The sequence below is a fragment of the Pristiophorus japonicus genome, chromosome 2 (genome assembly GCF_044704955.1).
Source record: "Pristiophorus japonicus isolate sPriJap1 chromosome 2, sPriJap1.hap1, whole genome shotgun sequence".
Classification (NCBI taxonomy): domain Eukaryota; kingdom Metazoa; phylum Chordata; class Chondrichthyes; family Pristiophoridae; genus Pristiophorus; species Pristiophorus japonicus.
Window position 1 is genome coordinate 120,190,853 of NC_091978.1, and position 23,412 is coordinate 120,214,264.

At 42.8% G+C, this 23,412-nt stretch overlaps 1 protein-coding gene across 2 annotated transcripts in view; it reads left to right on the forward strand.

Moving 5' to 3' along the window:
* map3k1 (mitogen-activated protein kinase kinase kinase 1, E3 ubiquitin protein ligase) overlaps window positions 1–23,412 on the forward strand; it is a 148,821-nt gene that overhangs the window by 91,807 nt on the left and 33,602 nt on the right. For both annotated transcript variants that reach the window (XM_070869029.1, XM_070869039.1), the window contains exons 6-10: window positions 1,267–1,415; window positions 4,866–4,987; window positions 6,154–6,235; window positions 7,055–7,205; window positions 7,553–7,846. In XM_070869029.1, the coding sequence (XP_070725130.1) occupies window positions 1,267–1,415; window positions 4,866–4,987; window positions 6,154–6,235; window positions 7,055–7,205; window positions 7,553–7,846 (798 nt within the window). The remainder of the gene's footprint in view (window positions 1–1,266; window positions 1,416–4,865; window positions 4,988–6,153; window positions 6,236–7,054; window positions 7,206–7,552; window positions 7,847–23,412) is intronic.

A 23,412-nucleotide genomic window follows, 5' to 3' on the forward strand; every position in this document is an offset into this window, starting at 1 on the left:
TTGCAACCGGGTTTTGACCCTCCACAGTGAAAAATGGGGGGCTCGGTTTTTGCAGCGGCGCTTAGAAGCACTGCCGGGGAGAGCTGTGCCGGAGGTGTAACGGTTCACATTGCGACACCGTCCAAGCTCCGCACTAATGTTGGCGAGGATCTTGTTTTTGTGCTGCGAAAATAGTGCAACGCTTCCCTTTGCGCTGCGCCCCTGGCGCAGACCCCAAATGCCAAAAGTTAAGCAATTAATCGGTAGCACTAATTGGGCAGTAATTTTCCCACTTGAAAACGGAGAAGCCAAAAATCCAGCCCATTCAGTTCAACTGAGGGTAGACGGGGCCTCTGTCATCAACTCATCCATAAAACGGCAGTGTGTATTTTTGCTTTATTATTTGTTTTGCTATTTGCAAAGGTATATAAATATTTGATATAATGAACAGAAAAGTATTCTTGCCAAAGACTCTAAGGAGAACATCTACATGCGGACTTCTTATAAACATATTGCAGAATGGATTAATTATTGGGCAGACCCTACAGTTCGAAGGAAACCATTTTATAGTAGAGAATAAAGCGATGTCTACCTCTAATTAGAGGTAGGTGAAGAAAGACTAGAAATACACACGAAGGATGTGGAAGAGCAACAATTTGATATTGATAATTAAAAGTAAATTATATTAAAGTTCATGGGACTGAACTTAAGTCACCAGATCCTGATGCTCTACACTAAAGAATATTGAGGGAGATTAATGATGGAGAGGAGAGAGGCTAATTTGGCTGCTTTGGCTTCACCATGCCAGAGGAGGCTGCACCGTGAGCAACAAATATGTATAAATTGTAAAATGGAAATAATGTGTGGGCCTGAAGAGAAGTGGATCTGAGTTCTGTAGGAAGATGGGAACAACAGCTGGAAGTGCGGGTGGTACAAGAGTGACAAAGGATATCCCGGAGGAGAAGATGTTTTTTGTGATAGGATCATGTTGTATTTGGCAGATGATGTTCTGGTGAATACAGGCTTGTGGGATGGAAGATGGTGGCAAGGAACTCTTGAGTGGAAGGGGAGGGATGAGAACAGAGGGAAATGGGTTGGACCTGGTCAAGGGTCTTGTCAATTACTATGTAGGTGCAACCTCTGCTCAGGAAGAAGGAAGCTTTTTTGGAAACCCTGGTATTAAAAAGTACAGTTAACGGAGAAAGTGCAAGAGATTGATTTTAAACAAAGTTGACGAATTGCATGCTTTGAGTGGTTAGGAATTAAATGTGTGTTTTTTCTCAAAAGGTGGAGAGTCTATTTCAGAAATACCACAGTAGACGGAGTTCACGTATCAAAGCTCCATCACGTAACACCATACAAAAATTTGTTTCCCGTATGTCTAACTCGCACACATCTGCTTCATCCAGTACCTCTACATCCAATGCAGAGAATAGGTAGGTATTCTGTAATAAATAACCTTACTTAAAAAGAGATCTGGCGGGGGGGGGGGGGAAGCGATTTCAGAGAGAACTGGGACAATTTAGTCTCCTCAGAAAGCAAGCACCAGCATTTATATAACACATTTCACGACATCAGGATGTCCCAAAGCACTTTCCAGTCAATGAAGTACTTTTGAAGTGTAGTCACTGTTGTAATGTAGGGAAACGTGGCAGCCAAATTGCACATAGTAAGGTGTTGCATTGCTTTTTGTGGGAATGACAAGATATGTTTAACTTCTCATCTGAAAGGCAGCACCTTGGATAGTGAGGTATTCCATCAATACTGCACTGGAATATCGGCCTAGATTTTGTGCACAAGTTCCTGGAGTGGGACTGGAACCCATAACCTTCTGACTCAGCCACGGCTGACAGTGGTAGGGAATTTGATTGCGGACAAAGGTAGTAAAGCATTCAGAGAGAGATAAACTAATAGATGACCTAGAATCGCAAAAGGGAAGTCATGCCAGAAGAATTTAATACATTTTTTTCAATGAAGTAACATTAGAATAAGGTGAAAATATATAATCTACTTAGATTTTAATGTGACTTTTGATAAGGTACCCGATTTAAAATTCATGAAAATTAGGAGACATGGCATTGTCAGCAATGTACTGAGATGGATTGAATTGAGGCTGGACAATAGGAGATGCAGGGTCTGTTTGACACAATACCACAGGCCTTTGCATTGGGACCAGTACTCTTCAATGTTTCCTTAAGTGATCCTTTCGAAGGTTCATTTCAACATTCTGTGAACAGGAAAAAAAACAGGGATGGTGAATATGGTGGAAAATTGGGGCAAGCTGCAAAAGGATTAAGATGTTTGGGAAGCATTTGGGAATAATTAATGGGAAAATAGTGATCAAGATTGATCAGGAAAAGGATCTGAGTTGTAGATAGATTCCACCAGTGATGAAGCCAATGTTGACTGCTGTTAAAGATAATGAGATGCTGGGTTGCATAAAAAGATGAACTAGTCTGCTGATCAAAGGAAATAATCCTGCCATTAAGTAAAGCACTGGTCAGTTCTCTCAAATAATAGCAGAAAGCTATAATTCCTGAAATTAGATAATTTTTTTTTAAACACAGTATACAAAAAAAGCCCCACCATTCAAGGCAACAAAGCTCCCCGAGCCTGTTTTTGGGCTTTATCCAATTTTGCCTCCAATGTACGTAATCTGATCACAAGTGTGCACTTGGAGGGAAAAAGTCTCTTCTTACAGGTGTTCATTGAATCGGTCTTCCTGAAGTTAGTCTTTTGATTTTGTTCATGGTGATGGGCCATATTTGGAAGATCTTTGGTTAATAGCATCTACAAATTCTACATTATATTATGAATGAGAGATCTAGTTCAGTAATTATGTAGATTGGGTGAATGTAGAGGCTGCTTTGTAGTGTAGGAAAGACAAATTGGGAGGGTGTGTAGCCTTTTATGTGGAAGAAAACCTGATTTATAATAGATGGACCTATGGATGGAAAATTTATGAAAGGGATGAGACATGGGGAAAACAAAATTAACTATAGGTGTCTGCTATAGACCCCAAATCAGGAGGAGAGATAAACATCTAGATGAATATAATATGTTAAGAGGGAGTCTGTGTATTTATTGGAATGGAGCTCTTGTCTAACAAATTTCTTGCAATTTTACAAGGAAATAACAACTGGCCTTGTTGACTGGAAATTCTGTAGATGTGATGGATTTCAGCAAAGCTGATAACCCTGTGCCAGAAAAGTGATTAGTTCAAAGTTAGGCAGGCATAAAATAGGAGTGGATTGAAAATTGATTGAACCAGAGAAAGCAAAAAGATGGTTTATGAATGCATCTGCATCATTATCTGTTCATTAGCAGGGTGGTTCGTGGATCAGTGGTGGGGCAGTTGATGCTTGGTGTATATAAATGACTTGGAGCTGGGGCAGAACAAAGCTGTCTAGTTTGCAGTTGCTGCCAAATTTAGTAGCAGAAGGGATTGCATATTGGGGAACTGGCATTCTAAATATAAGAAATGGGAGCAGGAGTAGGCCATTTGGCCCCTCGAGCCTGTTCCGCCATTTAATAAGGTCATGGTTGATCTGAAATATAAAGGGATCTAGATAGGTTGGGGGTGAGATGATGAGCAAATAGCATTTAATGTGGGAAAATCCAGGTAATGAGTTGGGTGATTGAGGGCTATTAGTATTTGGGACTAGTCAGATGGTTTGTACACTTCTGATCCTGTACTTTTCTGTGTTCCTAATGTGGATGTATTTTTTGTTAATGGTAAATTTTTGGGAGAATCGTGGATTAGACGGGGGAAGAAAATGTTGAGCCATGATGTCAAAAGTGTTTTAAATCACAGCAAAGTGCAGAGGTTTTGTTTGCACTTATCTACTTTTATCCCTATTCATACCTCCCTTTCTTTCTCGCGCTCTTTCTCGCGCTCTCGCTCTCCCTACTACTATAACATTCATTGGCTCCTGTGGAAGATGATTCTGTCTTGAGAACAGAAGAAATAGGAGCAGGAGTAGGCCATACGGCTCCTCAAGCCTTCCCTGCCATTCACTATAAAGGCTGATCTTTGACTTCAATTCCACTTTCCCTCCTATCTTAGTGTTCAAAAACGTTATCGATCTCTGTCTTGAATATACTCAGCAACTGAGTATCCACAGCCCTCTGGGGTAAAGAATTCCAAAGATTTTACAACCCTCAGTGAAGAGATTTCTCCTAATCTCAGTCCTAAATGGCTGATCTCCTCGTTCTCGACTCTCTAGGCAGGGGAAACAGGCTCTTGGCATCTACCCTGTCAAGCTTTAAGAATTTTATATGTTTCAATGAGATCTTCTCGCATTCTCCTAAACTCCAGAGAATATAGATCCATCCTACTCCATCTCTCCTCATAGGGAAACCCTCTCATCCCAGGAATTAATCTAATTAACCTTATTTGCATCCAAAGCAAGTATATCCTTCCTTAGGCAACTTGTACAACTTGCAGTAATGACTCAAATCAAAGACACTTCTTGCAAGTTGATGGTACTTAATTAGATTGCCGATTTAAATTTTTGTTTTTGCAGAACTAATGTTCAGCTACTCTGGTGTTGAAATCTGTGGGCTTACAATACAGTTGGCAAACCCTGGCCCTGCAGCTCTCTATAAGACAAAATAGCTCCTTTCTATACTTTCTCGTTTACTTGTTTGAATTTTAAGGGCTTGGGTATTTGGAAGGGGCTTTATAGATTGCCTCCTAAAATGAAACTTCAAGATCTGTTGGTATCGACAGATTGAGAACTTTGCATAATAACAGTAACATTGATTTAAACCTTTTTATATTTGTTTCTTGAGATTCTGTGGTATGCATCTAAGTGAACCACATACAAAAAGTTTGGAAACTCCTGAACTACATGAAGTTACAAACTTGTTTTTTGTTTTTCTAGCTTGAAGGATGAAGAAGAACAAATGTGTCCCATTTGTTTGCTGGATATGCTTGATGAAGAAAGTCTGACAGTGTGTGAAGAAGGCTGTAGGAATAAACTTCACCATCACTGCATGTCAATCTGTATGTTTTTAGAGATTTTTAATTTTTGTTAATTTTTAAACAGATGAAATGTTTCAACTTCAAAGCTGTTTCTTTTTATCCAATATTGAACTATTTTGGTTTATTAGTAAATACTTGACTGACTAATCAGTCACTTTTTGAGTTGGGGCTATTTTATCTGGGGACCAAATGATAGCAAGGTTGCCTGGAACCTTTTATTTTACTTCAATTTTTCATTCTAATTTTTTTTAAATGTGGACCTACATGTGTTTGAAAAGATCATGTTGGTGTTTTGTAACTTCAAATTGATATATTGGTTACTTGTTCCTTTTGACTGCTAGTTTCTTGTCTACATGTTTTGGCCTTTGACCTTGCACCTATCTGACAATATTGATTTAGAAGATTCCTGCAACATTTTAAAATGTTTTCTTAGCAAACAGTTGAGAATTGTTTTCAGCTGAAATTGAAACTCCTGAAGTGAAAATTATTGGGTCCCATTTCTGGATATGCTTGAATAAAAGTTTTAAATTGGTGTAAGAATCTTGTAAATCTCCTGTGTGGGACTATGCTTATTAAACTCGTGACTCTGACATTAACCACTTCCCAAATAGCATCCGGATTGGCAAAGACCAGCAGCCTTGTCAAGCTTACCTTACTGGAGCAAGACATGAGCAAAGATCTAAGTGCCTGGATTACTTTCATAGTATGCCTTTAAAATATGAGTCTGATTTTCATATCATCATCATCATCATCATCATAGGCAGTCCCTCGAATCGAGGATGACTTGCTTCCACACCAAAAAATTCACAGGTGTTTCAATGAAGGACCTAATATTCCAGGTCCCAAACTAAATCTTGAAGGGTGGAAGATGCCTGTTCATGGATTTTTTTAACTTGTGGTGGCCATTGCACACCAGACACCCCACGGGCTTGACTGAGCTAGGCCTTAGTCCAGTGCAGCAGAGCTGGTCTCCAATCGATTTTCGTGTGCTGTGCTATATACTGCACAACATTTTTTGCATGAGGGGTAGTCACCTAGATATCACTGAGGAATGCATCATGTCTTAACAAGGGATGAGGAGGTGGTGGTTGACAAAATGTCAATGTTGAAATCAAAATAAAATCTTTGTTACAAATGTGAAAGTGAAGCTTGATGTGTGTATTCAGTTATGTTGGACTTTATTTCAGGGGCTGAGGAATGCAGAAGAAACCGGGAGACACTCATCTGTCCTCTTTGTCGAGCCAAATGGAAGTCCCATGAACTGCACAGGTAGGAAAACTGCTTAATGCAGTGTGAAGGTCAAACTACTCTGTTGGTTATGGAATATTGCATTTTGCACTTTGATCCTTCATTCCCCACTACATTTTAAATCTTGTAATTTTGAATAGATTGGTAAGTGAGAATAGCTCAAAATGGTGTCCTTGCGGACCAAAATTGCTCCATATTCCCCCACAGCATTGGAGATACCTTCTGTTCTGTGCTAGATATTACTACTGGAATTCATCAAATCTCAGTTGTAGCCCCTAAAATTTAGAGCTTCAGCTTTGGCCTGGATGAATGTTTCATCTGGGCACTTAAAGGAGGTTCCTATCGATGCAACACACTATCACCTCCTTGATATTAGATATTAATCCAGTCCAACTGTGAGAGATCTATATTAATCACAGGATTTAGGTATATTGAAGATGCTTAGTATTCACTGTTCAAAACCTGGAGTCGTAGTTATAACTAGTCCATCGGATGTGACCAAATATTGACCAAACCATTTTCATAATTCTGAATTGTCCGTAGTTCAACAATTGGGATGTCTCCATGTACCTCCTCACAATATGTTCAGTGTGACTTCAGCAAAATATAATTTTTTATATACATGTGATTTTAGCCAGATTTAGGTTGTGTAACAGGGCTTTGGAAGGCCTAATTTCCTTCGACTTCAGTTTGATGATCAACTGCAAGATCATGTGTGCATGGAAGACATTCCTTCAAATAATGGTTTCATAGGAATCATAATTAATGTTCATTCGTTGAACGCTTTTATCACTGAATTTCACAATGCAGTTTTTATACTTTTTGCCTTTTTTAAAAAAGTCATGAAGCACAAAGTTCAATACAAATCCAGAACCAGTCGCTGGAGGTAGATGTACAGAGGCAACAGCAGGACAGTGACTTTAATCTGCCTCATTATGGGGTTCAACAAATTCCACAAGCTTACAAAGAGTTGGCAGAACCCTGGATTCAGGTGAGGGGATTTCAAAATAATTTTTTTTACACAAAAATCATTGCAGCTTAGTACAAATGTGTTGTAAATTTTAAACAAAAGTACACCATAATTCCCACCGTGACTGTTTGAAACTTTATTTGATCATGGTCAAATTAGGCTTGCACCTAATCACAACAAATTGATGACGGGCTTACATGGTAAAGCGAGCACTAAGATACTTTAAAATTGGTTATTTGTTCAACAAAAAATTAAATTCTAATCTATACCAAAATGCAGTGCATTATATTTGGAAGATGTTATGCTCCTAATGATTTAGAACTTTATCCTCCGTCTGTTGCTGTGATGCTGTCCATTTTCTTCTTTAGGTATTTGGAATGGAACTGGTTAGTTGTCTCTTTTCTCGGAACTGGAATGTACGAGAGATGGCATTAAGACGTCTTTCACATGATGTTAGTGGGGCCTTGCTGTTGGCAAATGGTGAAATCCGTACTGGAAGTTCCTCCTGTAGTAATGGAAGCAACACTGGATCTAGTAGTCTGACAGGAGCGAGTGGGTCATCTCAGACTGATATCTCAGGAGACGTGGTGGTGGAGTCATGTTGCAGTGTACTCTCTATGGTCTGTGCTGACCCAGTCTACAAAGTATATGTCGCTGCTTTGGTAAGATACTGCTAATCTGTTGTTTAGAAGCAATATAGCACTGTTTATTTTATAGCTTGAGCATTTTGTATACTGAAACTGGGCAGCAATTCCATAACATTGTGCAAATCACAATCTTGAATCCCACAGTTGGACTGCAAATAAAACCAGACCGCTCCAGTAGGTCTGATTTTAAAAATTGGATTTTTAATTTTAAAAAAAAATTTAAAATCTGTACAGCTATTTTAAAAAGGTATATCTTAAAGCAGCTGATGCAATTCAATTTCACTAAAATTGCTCTCTCAATTTGCCACCAAGACATGTAGCTATGTTATAGGCTTGTAACCTACAGAGTTTATTATTCCACATATAATTTATTTTATAGTGGTAATTTCATTGTGTCTGACTGGTAGATTTTGGTATTTTGTATTTTTTTATTTGTATAGATTAATTCTTTTTCTAAAATCCGAAGCTGAGAATTGACATGGCATTATCAGGAGATGGACATTTAATGTCCTACTATGACACTTGTCTGTTTCCTAGTTTAGTGCATGCATTAACTCTTCAATTTTTAAATAGGTTAATGTCTGCATTGGAACAGCAGACTACTAAGCAATGTCTTGTGTATATGCTGTGCATTGACTGATATTACAAGTAGTCATTTCTAGCCTTAATATATTTTTTCAAATGCAAGGCTTATTTGCCTTCAGATCAGTCCTTTGGTACTTTTTTAAAAAAGAAATCACTCCTTTTTCACTCGGACATTCGCTGGGCAGGAAATAGCCCAACTCTCTGCGTGCGAATGTCCTTCTCCTGGGGATGCGTGTGATCTGTCAAAACATTTTGACAGTTCGCAAATGCCGGTTCTCGGCATGCACATCGCGCACTAAGAACCGACACTTGTAACATCTCTTCAGGTGCGTGCACACTTGAGGCTGCAATTTACAGCCCACTATCTTTCTTTTCACTGTCTTACTTTTGACTTTTCTGTCTTAAATTTAATCTTCCACAGCTGTCCATTTTAAAAATTATTTGTGGTGTTTTTCTGTATTTTGTGACGTCAAGTGTGAGCGGTGGCAGTGACTTGTATCAGTCAGCTCATAAGTGAGATGTTTCTTCACAGACAAATGACAATGCTGTTTATGGTATCGGTGTTTGCAGATAACACTTTGGTGTATTGTTTCATCTTTGCCTAGCCACTAATATTTATGTAGAGATGCAATTTATTATTTTCCTGAAATCTATATGCCTCAGCTTGCTCTGGGCTAATGTAATTCTCTCTCAAATTCATGTTGGGGACTATGTTAGTATACTTTTATTTCACTAGCATTTTCAAAACAGCGAACCTCCTTTTTTGCATGGGCATGCTGTGGCAGTCCCATGCAATAAATGTTTAAGTCTGTTCATGGACACCCAGGTTGCCTGCAATTTCTGCAGTATGGAGGAGTCAGTGTTCCTTTTGTATGTACAGTAAGAGAGGCTGCAGCCCCTCTTCCATTATTTGAAGGGGCTGCTCCTTGATTTCTGGCTGCATTTCAGTCCCACACTCCTGATTTTTGGGCACCTGGTGCGGAGGGGAGCGGGCAGGTTGGAGGGCTTTGTCATAGGACTGCTTCTAGGCCTGGCCAAGGTGGCCATTAACAGGTCCCGTCAGCGGGCGGTCAAGGGGATCGTTCAGCCTGACTGTCTGACACTCTTCCACAGTTACGTTCGTGCCAAGGTGTCCCGGGAGATGAAGCACGCGGTGTCCACTAGTACGCTAGCGGCTTTCCGCGAGAGGTCTGCACCGGAGGGACTCGTAAAGTTTGTTTATTGAGTTGAGGTATGTTTGAGTTGGGAATGGAACACTTTCCTTCCCTACTTCAGACCCTTGGTCGGCGTTAATCACTCTAGTTTTAATCATCCTTCAACTTGGTTTGGTACAGTACAATTAAGTATAAGCATGACGCTTCTAGACTCTGCCCCTGCAATATGTGTCTCAATCCCAAACTCAGGAGTACGTCCTCGCTGCACCAATATGATTTTATTAATCCATTTCCCACAATAGCCTCCCTGTAGTCTGAATGAGATTGCCACTCGTGTTTTTTGTGGTGGGTACATCCCCACCTCAAAATGGGTTGAGACTGCTTAACCTTGAGATTGTATTTATTTAATGGTATGGCAATTACATTTCTATAAAACTGTGAAGGAGGGACTGCATTTATAACTGCACACAATTTAAGGGCAACCAACCTGTATTTATAAAAGGCAAGTAGTGAGAAAATAATAGATTTTATGTATATAGATTTTCAAAGGGCATTTGGTTAAGTGCTGCTTGGGAGGCTTGTTAATACAAATAAGGTTCTTTGTAACCTTTTGTAATAAAGGACATGGAAACATGTTTAGGGAGTTTGTTAAAGAACAGAAAGGAGAGTAATGGTTAATGGATGTTTTTCAGACGAGGTATATCCAGTGCCCCTCGGGTCAATATTGTCACCATTGCATGCGTGTGTGTGTGTGTACTTTGCAGATGACAACACTGAAGTGGACTGCAAATGACTTCAGGAGGGCATTGACAAGCTATCTGTTGGACAGATAGATGAAACTTAATGTGGAAAAATGAGAGATGATACATTTTGGGAGGAAGAATGAAAGGAGGACATGTACAGTAAATAGTTAACACTTCAAAAGGAGTAGAAGAGCAGAGTGACTGGGGTGATGGCAAGTTGATAAAGCGGTCTTCAGGGAAAAGCACATGAGACCCTAGGTAATGTAAGTAAGTGCGTAAAGTACAAAAAGAGGTAATGCCATGCGCATAGAAATTGTTGATTAAGCCACGAGTGGAATATTTTGTCCAGTTTTGGGTAGTTTACTGTCGGCCATCTACAAAGCACAAGTCAGGAGTGTGATGGGATACTCTCCACATGCCTGAATGAGTTTCAACAACACTTAAGCTCGACACCATCCAGGACAAAACAGCCCGCTTAATTGGTACCCTATCCACCACCTTAAACACTCACTTCCTCCACCAGCGCATCGTGGCTGCAGTATGTACGACTTGCAAGATGCACTGCAGCAACTCCAAGGCTTCAACAGCACCTCCCAAACCCGTGACCTCTACCACCTAGAAGGACAAGGGCAGCAGGTGCATGGGAACACCATCCTCTGCAAGTTCCCCTCCAAGTTACACATCATCCTGACTTGGAAGCATTGTCGCTGGGGTCAAAATTCTGTGACTCCCTCCCTAACAGCAGTGTGGGAGTACCTTCACCTCACGGGCTGCTGCAGTACAAGGAGGTGGCTCACTACCACCTTAAGGGCAATTGGGGATGGGCAATAAATGCTGGCCTTGCCAACAACACCCACATCCCATGAATGAATTTTTTATAAAAAAGGCCATGTACAGGGTTCAGATTCACTAAAATGATACTAAGTATGAGAGGCTTTAGTTATGAGATTAGAGAAACTAGTGCTCATTTCATTGGGGTGAAGAAGATTGAGATCTGATGCAGGTTTTCAAACTTGAGGCTTTGAGATGGTAACTCAGAGAAAACTATTTCAATGATTAGTGATCCAGGCCCCAAGTTTCCACATGATTTGCTCCTGATTTTTAGGAGCAACTGGTGTAGAACGGAGTATCTTAGAAATCGGAATTCTCGACATTTAGTTTGCTCCAGTTCTAGTCAGTTAGAACAGTATCACTTTGGAACAGAATTTTTTTTTCAAAAGGGGGCGTGTCCGGCCACTTACGCCTGATTTCAAAGTTTCGTGAGTGAAAACTTACTCCAAACTAACTTAGAATGGAGCAAGTGAAGATTTTTGTATGCTCGAAAAAACCTTGTCTACACTTTAGAAAATCAGGCGTAGGGAACGAGGGGGGGGGGGGGGGGAAGGGAAGTCATTAAATTCTACAATCAATCCTTAGTTATACTTATACAAATATTATACAAATAAATTCAACCTGAATAAAAATTTATAAGCAAAGAAAAGATTAAATAAACCATGTTCCTACCTGTGTGAAATAGCATCAGCCTTCGAGCTGCTGTGCTTCAGGCAGGCCTTTCATGTTGGAGACAGGCAGGGGTGTGGCGTCAGTGTCTCGACGGCAGCGGCAGCAAGCTTCGAGCTGAGCTGCAGTGCTTGAGGCAGGCCTTCATTCTCTTCGTGGCTGGCCGCGAAGAAGCAACACCGGACGGACCCGAGGCCATTCGGCCATGAGATAGCAGCGGCGTCAGTGGCTGGTCGGCAGCCAAAGAATCAGCAGCGAACCGACGTGAGGCCATTCAGCCATAGGATATCAGTGGCTGGCCGGCAGCCGAAGAATCAACACCTGACACACGCAGCTCTTTATGGTGCTTGAGGCCATTCTGCCACGCTTTAGGGGCAGCGTCAGTGGCTCGACGGCAGCCGAAGATACAGCAGCAGCCTTCGAGCTGTGAGGGGGACTGAGGCCATTTGGACAGGGAGAGGCAGCCACATTGACAGTTTTATATTTAAATTTGCAGAATGGGTGCTGCATTGTCAACACCACGTATTATGCAATGGTTTGCCATCAATTCACTGCATAGGAGAGAATTGATTAGAGCTCACCGCACCAGGAACATCGTAGCCCGTAGGTTGATGGGCAGGAGACCTTACCCACGTCGACAATATCGAACCAGGCGCTCGTACCTGGACATGAGCGAGGCTGATTGTGTGAAAAGGCTGCGTTTTCGCAGAGAAGTTGTCAGAGATCTGTGATATGGTGAGAGCAGATTTGCAGCCCAGAAGCAGAAGGACAACTGCCTTGTCTGTTGAAGTGAAGGTAACAGCTGCACTTTCTTTCTATGCCTCGGGATCGTTTCAGGCTACAACTGGAGATGTGTGTGCCATCTCTCAACGTGCAATACATGCCTGCGTTTAGCAGGTCACGGCTGCACTGTATGCGCGAAGGAATGACTTCATCAATTTCCCAATGACCGCACAAGCGATCCAAGAGAGGGCTGTGGGCTTCTTCAGGATTGCCGGCTTCCCAAAGGTACAGGGCTGCATTGATTGTACCCACATAACCTTGCGAGCACCCGTGGAGGAATATGAGCAGTACCGAAATAGGAAAGGTTTCCACTCTATCAATGTGCAGCTCGTGTGTGACGACAAGCAGCGCATCGTGTCAGTCGATGCGAGATACCCTGGCAGCACCCACGATGCGTTCATCCTACGCGACAGCGTTCTATCTGACATGTTTGAGCAGCAGCCAGAAGGGCAGAGCAGGCTACTGGGAGACAAAGGGTACGGCCTGACCACCTGGCTCATGATGCCCCTACGCGTGACACGGACAGAAGCTGACCGTCAGTACAACATGGCGCACATTGCGACGCGCAGCATCATTGAGAGGACCATTGGCATATTGAAACAGCGATTCCGATGCCTGGACCATTCCGGAGGACAGTTGCTATACTCTCCTCAGATTGTCGGTCACTTCACTGTTGTGTGCTGCATGCTTCATAACTTAGCCATCATGAGGCAGCAGGAGCTGGTAGTGGAACCCGAAGACCGATGTGAGGGTCCAGTGCATGATAGTATTACGGAAGACCAGGATGTGGATGATAACGACAATCAGGAAAGCATGCAAGTGCCTGATGCCGAAGCATGAGGTCGGAGGAGGGCTGTCCATCGTGCCCCTTTAACGATTGCTCGAGACTTGCGCCAGCAGCTCATCCATGAACGCTTCAACTACTGATGCCCGAGGGCTCTGCGACCACTTTTGCGTATGGACATGTTTATTCTTTGCAGTTGTTCCTACGTTGTGTTGTGTTAATGGAACATGAAACAGTTTTAATGAAAAAATATTTTATTGAAAAGTTAACGTCACTCTAATAAAATATTTGTTGTATCAAACTATACTTTTTAATATGACTCTTGAAGATCACTTTTAAACTTGTAAAGTTACAAAACACTTTCTATGTGAAAAATTTTACACTCTAAGATCACTTACACTTCAAGATCACTTTTTAGATGCAAAATTAAATAAGATACAAAAAAATGAGAGCATTTACACTAAGATCACTTTAAAAAAAAATTAGATCCCTTATAACTTGTAAAGTTACAAAACTTACAAAACAATTTCAATTTGAAAAACGCTACTACAGCTACATCAAGAACAAGAACAAAAGCAGCAAAGAAAGGCTGCAACCATGTCTCATCCATATCTCAGTGAATGTTCACTTCCTCATGGGGGTGTCATTTGATTGGCTGGGCTGTGTGCCCTTATTGCAGCAGCTACCTCAACCAGGCCCATCCTGACGGCCTGTGCCGACACTTGCCTGCCCTCCCTGACGGCCTGTGCCGTCAATTGCACTCCCTCGGACATTCCCTCCCTAAGTTCCCGTGTCATTACTGCTATTTCTCCCGTCAGGACCATCAACTCTTCACCCACTTCACTGACTCCACCGATGAGTGATCGGGTAAGCTCATTGGTCTCCATACCCAATGCCACAACCTGAGTCGCATCTGTTGCACGCTGCATCTCAGGAGAGCGTGTCTCCAATCTCCTTCTCCTCTGCCTGGGTCTGCCTCGTGGCACCACTACACAGGGAGGCGCAGGCTGGGACTGTGGGGCGCTCTGTGTTGCAGACGGCAGAACTAGAGGGAGAGGCTCGGGCTGGAACGGTAGGACGCTCTGTGTTCCAGACGATAGCACTCGAGTGCGAGCCGTGGGCTGGGATGTTGGATGAATGGGTGTAAACTGCTCCATGATATCAGCAGCAACACTGGGACCCGAAGCGTCGGAACCATAGTAGGTGGAACCAGAACCTATGCGAGTGGGAGGCGCAGGCTCGGACGGTAGTGCACTGACTAGAATGCTGTATTATATCAGCAGCACCACTGGGACCCGCAACATCGGAAGCGAAACCATGGAAGGTGGAATCAAGACCTATGCTAGGGGTTGAAACTCTGATGCCCCTTGATGGGGGCTCATAAACATTAAATTGGAAGCTCTCCCCTGCAGACATTTCAGTCATCGCTGCCATCATCCAGTCTGGATCGTCCGCAGCTGGTTGTACTGGTTCTTGTTCTGTACCCTCAGGGTTGGCAGCAGCAGCATCGTCATCGTCATCATCATCGTGATGTTCTGCAAAATACATCAGAACAGTCAAATGCTTAACAGCAAGGGAGGGGGCAGGATGGGTGGCATGAGTACTCTCACACATAACAGGCCAGGCAGCAGGTTGATTTAAAGGGCCATGATGCATTTTCAGGACTGACCCTCTTCCTCGCGTGTGGGCCCAGCTTGTGCTGTACTGATTGCTTTTCTCCATGTACGACTCATCATCGCAGCTACCCTTTGTTCCAAGGGTGTCAGTGGATGCAGATTGGGCACGCCTCCTCCTGTCCGAGTTGCCTCCCTTTTGTTGTGGGCCAATTTCTTCTGCAAAGAGTAAAATATAACTTTTTACAGAGTGTCAGTTTGCAAGGTGGGACATACAGATAGCCAGGTAACAATTACGATTAAATTAAAAATGGGAAATATTACTTACACTAACTACTTGACCAAGGTTGTGCCATTTCTTTTTACACTGACTTCCAGATCTCCTGGTATGCACCACTGCGCAGTAATCTTCTGCAACTTGGTTCCAGCGTTTCTTTTCTTTTGGTGGCACTTTTATGCGACCTCTGTTGCTGGTATCTAGCTCCTGCCATCTCTGCTCAATTACGTTGACTAATATCTCCACTTCCTCATGCAAGAAATTCTTTGTTCTTGGTGAACGTTGATCCTTTGCAAAGTTGAATTGGCACTCTTATTTCTCCAAACACACAGTCCTTAATTTGCATGCACCAATGCAGCACCGGTTCTGCAAGTTTAGCAGTGAAAAGCTGAACTCACTGATTTCAGCAGGTGATTTATTCAGCAGTGCTGCTAAAAGCATTCCCTCACACAGAAATATCAAAAAAAATTAAAATTACAAGCCTTTGCTGGGGTCCAAGAAACAAATCTTCACTTTTTCTGCAGTATTTAAAAAAATGGCCGAGTGCCAATGTTTGTGAGAGACTGCGCGTGCACACACGCTCCAACGCGCACGCGCAGGGTTGCCAGCACCACGAAGGCTAATTTAAATTGTACCCGCCCCCTGCTACTTAGAAAATCGGCGCGAGAGTTAGGCTCTGCCCCCTGCTGCGAAGCACGCGCCGCGCCAAGCAGACATCGAGCTCCAAGGAGCAGTTTTGGGCGCGAAAAACAGGCGCCCAGCTCGGAGGTGCGCCGTTTGCCGCGGGACGAAACTTGGGGCCCCAGTAACTGGAGGGAATAAATTTTAAAATCATCGCCAAAAGAAAGAAGGGTGAAGTTAGGAGAAATGCTTTTTCATAGAGGACTATTTGAACATGGAGTACTCTATCCAAAACGGTGGTGGAAGCAGAATACATAATGGCTTTTAAAAGGGAAATAGATAAATATTTGAACAATAAAAATGTTAAGAATATTGAAAGTACAAAGTGAGACTGTGGAGAGCTCAGAGCCATGGTGGGGTGAATGTGAAATTCATTTAGACATTTCGCATGCCAAGAGCAGCACCAGGCGTACCTTTTTTTTAAAAAAAACAAGAGGATTGCCAGTTTTTGTTTCTCACTATTCAATTCACTCAAAATCGGATTGTCATAATTAGAGAAAAATGTGCACTCATTTTATGTTTTAAAAAGAGAAAAAAATTCTGCCTTGGAAACTTGTACTGTATGCCATTCCCCCTCTAGGTTTGCTTAGTTGTGATCTGATAGCATAGGATACATGGAAGGGATCTTTTGACAAAGATCTCTTTTACCATGTCAGTCTGGCATTGGTAGGGCACTCTTGCCACTGAGTGAGAAGGTTATAGCTAAAAGCTACATTCCAAGAGCACATGGTTTTGATTGACACTTCAACACAGTACTGAGGGAACCTTGTATTGTCAGAAGTACTGTCTTTCAGATAAGAGGTTAAATCCAGACCCTATCTGCCCATTCCATTGATTCAGGTGAACGGTAAAGATCCAATGCAAAAATGACCACAGAAATCTTCTGATCTCCTAACTAGTGATCTTGCCGCAGCCAACAGATTGTGAATACTAGAAGAAATTCACGTTCTAGTAACAAACATTGTAGAAATTAATACATTTGGAACAGATTTAGCAGCTCAAAACTGGGTATCTGAGATGCTGTGGGCCATCAGCAGCAGCAGAATTGTATTCTGCCACAATCTCTAACCTCTTGCCCCAGCATATCCCTCACACTACCATTACCATCAAGCCACGTGATCAACCCTGGTTCAATGAAGAGTGCAGAAGGGCATGCCAGGAGCAGCTCCAGGTGTACCTAAAAATGAGCTGCCAACCTGGTGAAGCTACAACACGGGATTCCATACATGCTAAACAGGAAGCAGCATGCTATAGACGAGCTAAGCAATCCCACAACCAATGGGTCAGATTAGAGCTCTGCAGTCATGCCACATCCAGTCATGACTGGTGGTGAACAATTAAACAACTAACTGGAGAAACAGGCTCCACCAACATCCCCATGATGACTGAGCCCAGCATATGAGCAAAATACAAGGCTGAAACATTTGCCACCATCTTCAGCCGGATGTGCCAGTGGATAATCCATTTCTGCTTCCTCCTGAGATCCCCACCATCACAGAAGCCAGTCTTCGGCCAATTCAATTCACTCCATGTGGTATCGAGAAACGGTTGAGCGCACTGGATACAGCAAAGGCTATTCAACATCCCAACTGTGGTGCTGAAGACTTGTGCTCCAGAACTAACTGCGCCGCTAGCCAAGCTGTTCCAGTACAGCTACAGCACTGGCGTCTACCCGACTGTGGAAAATTGCCCAGGTATGTCCTGTCCAGCCAATTATAGTCTCATCAGTCTACTTTCAATCATCAGCAAAGTGAAGGTATCGTTGACAGTGCTATCAAGCGGCACTTACCAATAACCTCACCGATGCTCAGTTTGGGTTCTGCCAGGACCACTTGGCTCCTGACCGCATTACAGCCTTGGTCCAAATATGGGCAAAAGAGCTGAATTCCAGAGATGAGGTGAAAGTGACTGTCCTTGCCATTAAGGCAGCATTTGATCGAGTGTGGCATCAAGCAGCCCTAGTAAAGTTGAAGTCAATGGGAATCTGGAGGGAAATCTCTCCACTGGCTGTAGTCATACCCAGCACAAAAGATGATTGTGATTGTTGGAGGCCAATCATCTCCACCCCAGGACATTGCTGCAGGAGTTCCTCAGGGTCGTGTCCCAGGCCCAACCATCTTCAGCTGCTTCATCAATGACCGTCCCTCCATCATAAGGTCAGAAGTGGGGATGTTCGCTGATGATTCAGTTCCGTTCACAACTCATCAAATAATGGAGCAGTCCATGTCCGCATGCAGCAAGACCTGAACAACATTCAGCCTTGGGCTGAAAAGTGACAAAGGTCACATTTGCACCACACCAATGCCAGGCAATGATCATCTCCAACAAAAGGGTCTAACCAAGAAGCTTGACACAATCCAGAACAAATCAGCCTGCTTGATTGGCACCCCATACACCACCTTAAACATTCACTCACTCCACCACTGACGTACCTTGTCTGTAGTGTACCATGTACAAGATGCACTGCAGCAACTCATGAAGGCTCCTTCGGCAGCACCTACGACCTCTACCGCCTCGCAGAACAAGGGCAGCAAGTGCATGGGAACACCACCACCTCCAAGTCTCCCACCATCCTGACTTGAAAACATATCGCCATTCCTTCATCGTCGCTGGGTCAATGTCCTGGAACTCCCTCCCTAACAGCACTGTGGGAGTACCTTCACCACATGGACTGCAGCAGTTCAACAAGGTGACTCATCACCACCTTCTCCAGGGTAATTGGGTTCAGACAATAAATGCTCAGCGATGCCCACATCCCATGAATGAATAAAAAAAAAAATTGAAGTTGGTTGTGACAGGAGAATTGACATCTTGGATTTGTAAGGTTTTTTTTATACACACATTAAATTGTGATGTATGATACTTGTGCTAAACATCCGTAAGACAAAGCTCCTCCACCAGCCTGTCCTTGCCGCACAGCACTGCTCCCCAGTCATCAAGATGCATGGCGCAGCCCTGGACAAAGTGGACCATTTCCCATACTTGGGAGCCTCTTATCAACAAAAGCAGATATTGATGCGATTCAACACCGCCTCCAGTGTGCCAGCGCAGTCTTCGGCTGCCTGAGGAAAAGACGTTCAAAGACCAGGCCCTCAAATCTACTACAGCTCATGGTCTACAGTGCTATAGTAATACCCGCCCTCCTGTATGGCTGAGGCATGGACCATATACAGTAGACACCAAGTCGCTGGAGAAATACCATCAACGATGCCTCCCAAGATCCTACAAATCCCCTGGGAGGACAGTCGCACCAATGTTGGCATCCTCGACCAGGCCAACATCCCCAGCATTGAGGCACTGACTACGCTTGGTCAGTTCCACTAGGTGGGCCACATTGTCTGCATGCCAGACACTAGACGCCCAAAGCAGGCGCTCTACTCTGAGCTCCTTCACGGCAAACGAGCCAAGGGCGGGCAGAGGAAATGTTACAAGGACACCCTCAAAGCCTCCCCGATAAAGTGAAGGAGGTGCATCCGGGAGGGCACTGAGCGCCTCGAGTCTCATCGCCGAGTGCATGCAGCGGAAGGAACGCACGGCAAACCTGTCCCACCCTCCCTTACCTTCAACGACTGTCTGTCCCACCTGTGGCAGGCTTTGTGGCTCTCATATTGGACTGTTCAGCCACCTATGGACTCATGTTAAGAGTGGAAGCAAGTCTTCCTCGATTCCGAGGGACTGCCTATGATTTGTGTTTAAGGTAAAACACAACTTTGGATGGTTTATTACATTCAAAATAGTTGCCTTGATGGTTGTAGGAAAATAGTCATACTTGGGGGTTCTGTGGTTTCATGATCATGGGCCTGTGAAAGATGGGAGTAATTTTAACTAAGCATTTATGACTTTCAGCAATGCAAAAGGGTGAAATTTGAAACCCAATCATTCCTCCTCAGTATTGTCAACACTGTCTCTTTGAATTCATAGTCGCTTTACTGAGGCTGACATTTGCTTGTGGCATTTTGTTTAGCGAGGTCGGCATGCCTGAACATAGAAAAGCATTGTTCATTTAGGTTTTCAAGCATGTGACTTATAGAAAGGATCTTCTGTTGCACATTTATATTATGCTGCTGTAGTAAAAAGGAGCATCGAGGCCTATAAATAACTGAGACAATATCTATCAAAAAACTTAATGGTTAGCACTAGAATATGTCAATCACATATGACATCAAGAAAATTGTTTTTACATAGAGGGCACAGTACTAACTTCCCTGCACACGGGCACATTTATGGGCACACATTGAGCATTAGACCCTGATCTGCATAACTGTAGAATGCTCTACTATTAATGAAGTGATCAATTGTGTGTGTTTTGGCTACAGTATCCACCATTATAATACTATGCCTCAGTGATGGAAGATGACACCCAGATGCAAGTGTCAAAAGTTTTTTTTTAAACGTCTGTTCCAGTTGTTGGGCTGTTCTATTAAAGTAGATGAGAGTTCATTTGTCCAGAAGAGTTTTTTTTTCAAGGAAATTAGATTTTCATTCCCAGTGCACACTGGAGAAGGGAAATCTGATTACATGATTTAATTTATCTGATTAGTGTACACAATGTACTTGTTTTGTTTCAGTTAATTTGGGTATATGGGATAGTGAGTGAGTCACAGCACCCCTGTCAACGCATAGGGGTTTGCAGTTTAGAAAGTTTTATGAAGCTATGTGTAGGCATATTGAGGAATTTAAAAGAACTTTAATATGCAAAAAGATTATACAGTGCTACATCTTTATGCAAGATTTCTCTCCGGTGGTGGAGTTTCAGTTTCATGTGCAATAGGAGGCAATTTTTTAATCCTCAAGTCAGGGGTCTGCTACTAGCTCATTGGCAGCTAGTTTTTTTAAGTTGACTGTATACAGTCCATTTGTAGATTCAACAATGCTTCATATTCTAGACATAAGAAATAGGAACAGGAGTAGGCCATTTGGCCCTTCGAGCCTGTTCTGACGTTCAATAAGATTAAGGCTCATCTGATCTTGGCCTCCATTCCACTTCTCTGCCTGCTCCTTATAAACCCTTAACTCCCTTATCATTCAAAAATCTGTCTGTTTCCACCTTAAATATATTCAATGATCCAGCCTCCACAGCTCACTGGGTAGAGAATTGCAAAGATTCACGACCCTCTGCGAGAAGAAATTCCTCCTCATTTCTGTTTTAAATGAGTGACTCCTTATTCCAAAACTATGCCCCCTAGTTCTAGATACCTCCACAAAGAGTAACAACCTCTCTGAAGGGGCTTGACAGGGTAGATGCAGAGTCTTGTACGTTTCAATAAAGCCTCTCATTCTTCTAAACTCCAATCAGTATAAGCCCAACCTTTCTTCATAAGACAACCCCCTTCATCTCAGGAATCAACCTCATGAACCTTCTCTGAACTGCCTCCAGTGCAAGTATATCCTTCCTTAAATGAGACCAAAACTCTATGCAGTACTCCAGGTATGGTCTCACTGTTGCCATGTCCAGTTGTAGCAGGACTTGCCTACTTTTATACTCTACCTCCCTTGTAATAAAGGCCAACATTCCATTTACCTTCCTAATTATTTGCTGTACCTGCATGCTAACTTTTTGTTTCATATACAAGGACCCCCAGATCCCCCTCTACCTCAGCATTTTGTAATCTCTCCCTTTTTAAATAATTTGCTTTATTTTTCCTACCAAAGTGAATAAACTCACATTTTCCCACATTATACTCCATTTGCCAAATTTTTGCCCACTCACTTAGCCTATCTATCTCTGTTGATTCTTTGCGTCCTCCTTGCAAATTACTTTCCCACCTATCTTTGTATCATCAGCAAATTTAGCTACATTACACTCTGTCCCTTTATCCAAGTCATTAATATAGATTGTAAATAGTTGAGAGCCCAGCACTGAACCCTGTGGCACTCCACTAGTTAGTTTGTCCACCTCGACTCTCTGTTTTCAAACAATCATCTACCCGTCATTGGTCAGGCAGAGTCAGCATGGATTTATGAAGGGGCAGTCATGTTTGACAAATTTGCTGGAATTCTTTGAGGATGTAACGAACAGGGTGGATAAAGGGGAACCAGTGGATGTGGTATATTTGGACTTCCAGAAGGCATTTGACAAGGTGCCACATAAAAGGTTACTGCACAAGCTAAAAGTTCACAGGGTTGGGGGTAATATATTAGCATGGATAGAGGATTGGCTAACTAACAGAAAACAGAGAGTCGGGATAAATGGTTCATTCTCTGGTTGGTAACTAGTGGGGTGCCACAGGGATCAGTGCTGGGACCCCAACTATTTACAATCTATATTAATGAATTAAAAGAAGGGACTGAGTATAACGTAGCCAAGTTTGCTGATGATACAAAGATGGGTGGGAAAGCAAATTGTGAGGAGGACACACAAAATCTGCAAAAGGATGTAGACAGGCTAAGTGGGTGGGCAAAAATTTGGCAGATGAGGGAAAATGTTGGAAAGTGTGAGGTCATGCACTTTGGCAGAAAAAAAAATCAAAAAGCAAGTTATTTATTAAATGGAGCGAGATTGCAAAGTGCTGCAGTACAGTGGGACCTGGGGGTACTTGTGCCTGAAACACAAAAGGATAGTATGCAGGGTACAGCAAGTGATCAGGAACGCCAATGGTATCTTGGCTTTTATTGCAAAGGGGATGGAGTATAAAAGCAGAGAAGTCTTGCTACAGCTATACAGGGTATTTGAGGCCACACCTAGAATACTGCGTGCAGTTTTGGTTTCCATATTTACGAAAGGATATACTTGCTTTGGAGGCAGTTCAGAGAAGGTTCACTCGGTTGATTCCGGAGATGGGGGGATTAACTTATGAGGAAAGATTACGTAGGTTGGGACTCATTGAAATTCAGAAGATTGAGAGGTGATCTTATCGAGATATATAAGATTGAGGGGGCTTGACAAGGTGGATGCAGAGAGGATGTTTCCACTGATGGGGGAGACTAGAACTAGAGGGCATGATCTTAGAATAAGGAGCTGCCCATTTAAAACTGAGATGAGGAGAAATTTCCTCAGAGGGTTGTAAATCTGTGGAATTCGCTGCCTCAGAGAGCTGTGGAAGCTGGGACATTGAATAAATTTAAGTCAGAAATAGACAGTTTCTTAAATGATTAAGGGGTTATGGGAAGCGGGCATGGAAATGGAGCTGAGTCCATGATCAGATGACCCATGATATTGAATGGCGGAGCAGGTTCGAGGGGCCATATGGCCTACTCCTTTTCCTATTTCTTATGTTATGCTAATATACTACCACCAACCCAGTGAGCTCTTGTGCAGTAACCTTTTATGTGGCACCTAATTGAATGCTTTCTGGAAATCCAAATATATAACATCCACTGGTTCCCCTTCATCCACCCTGCTCGTTGCATCCTCAAAGAACTCCAGAAAATTTTGCAAACATGATTTCCCTTTCATAAAACCATGCTGACTCTGCTTGACTGTACAGGTGCAGTTTTGAAAATCCAGTCTCTGGACCGATT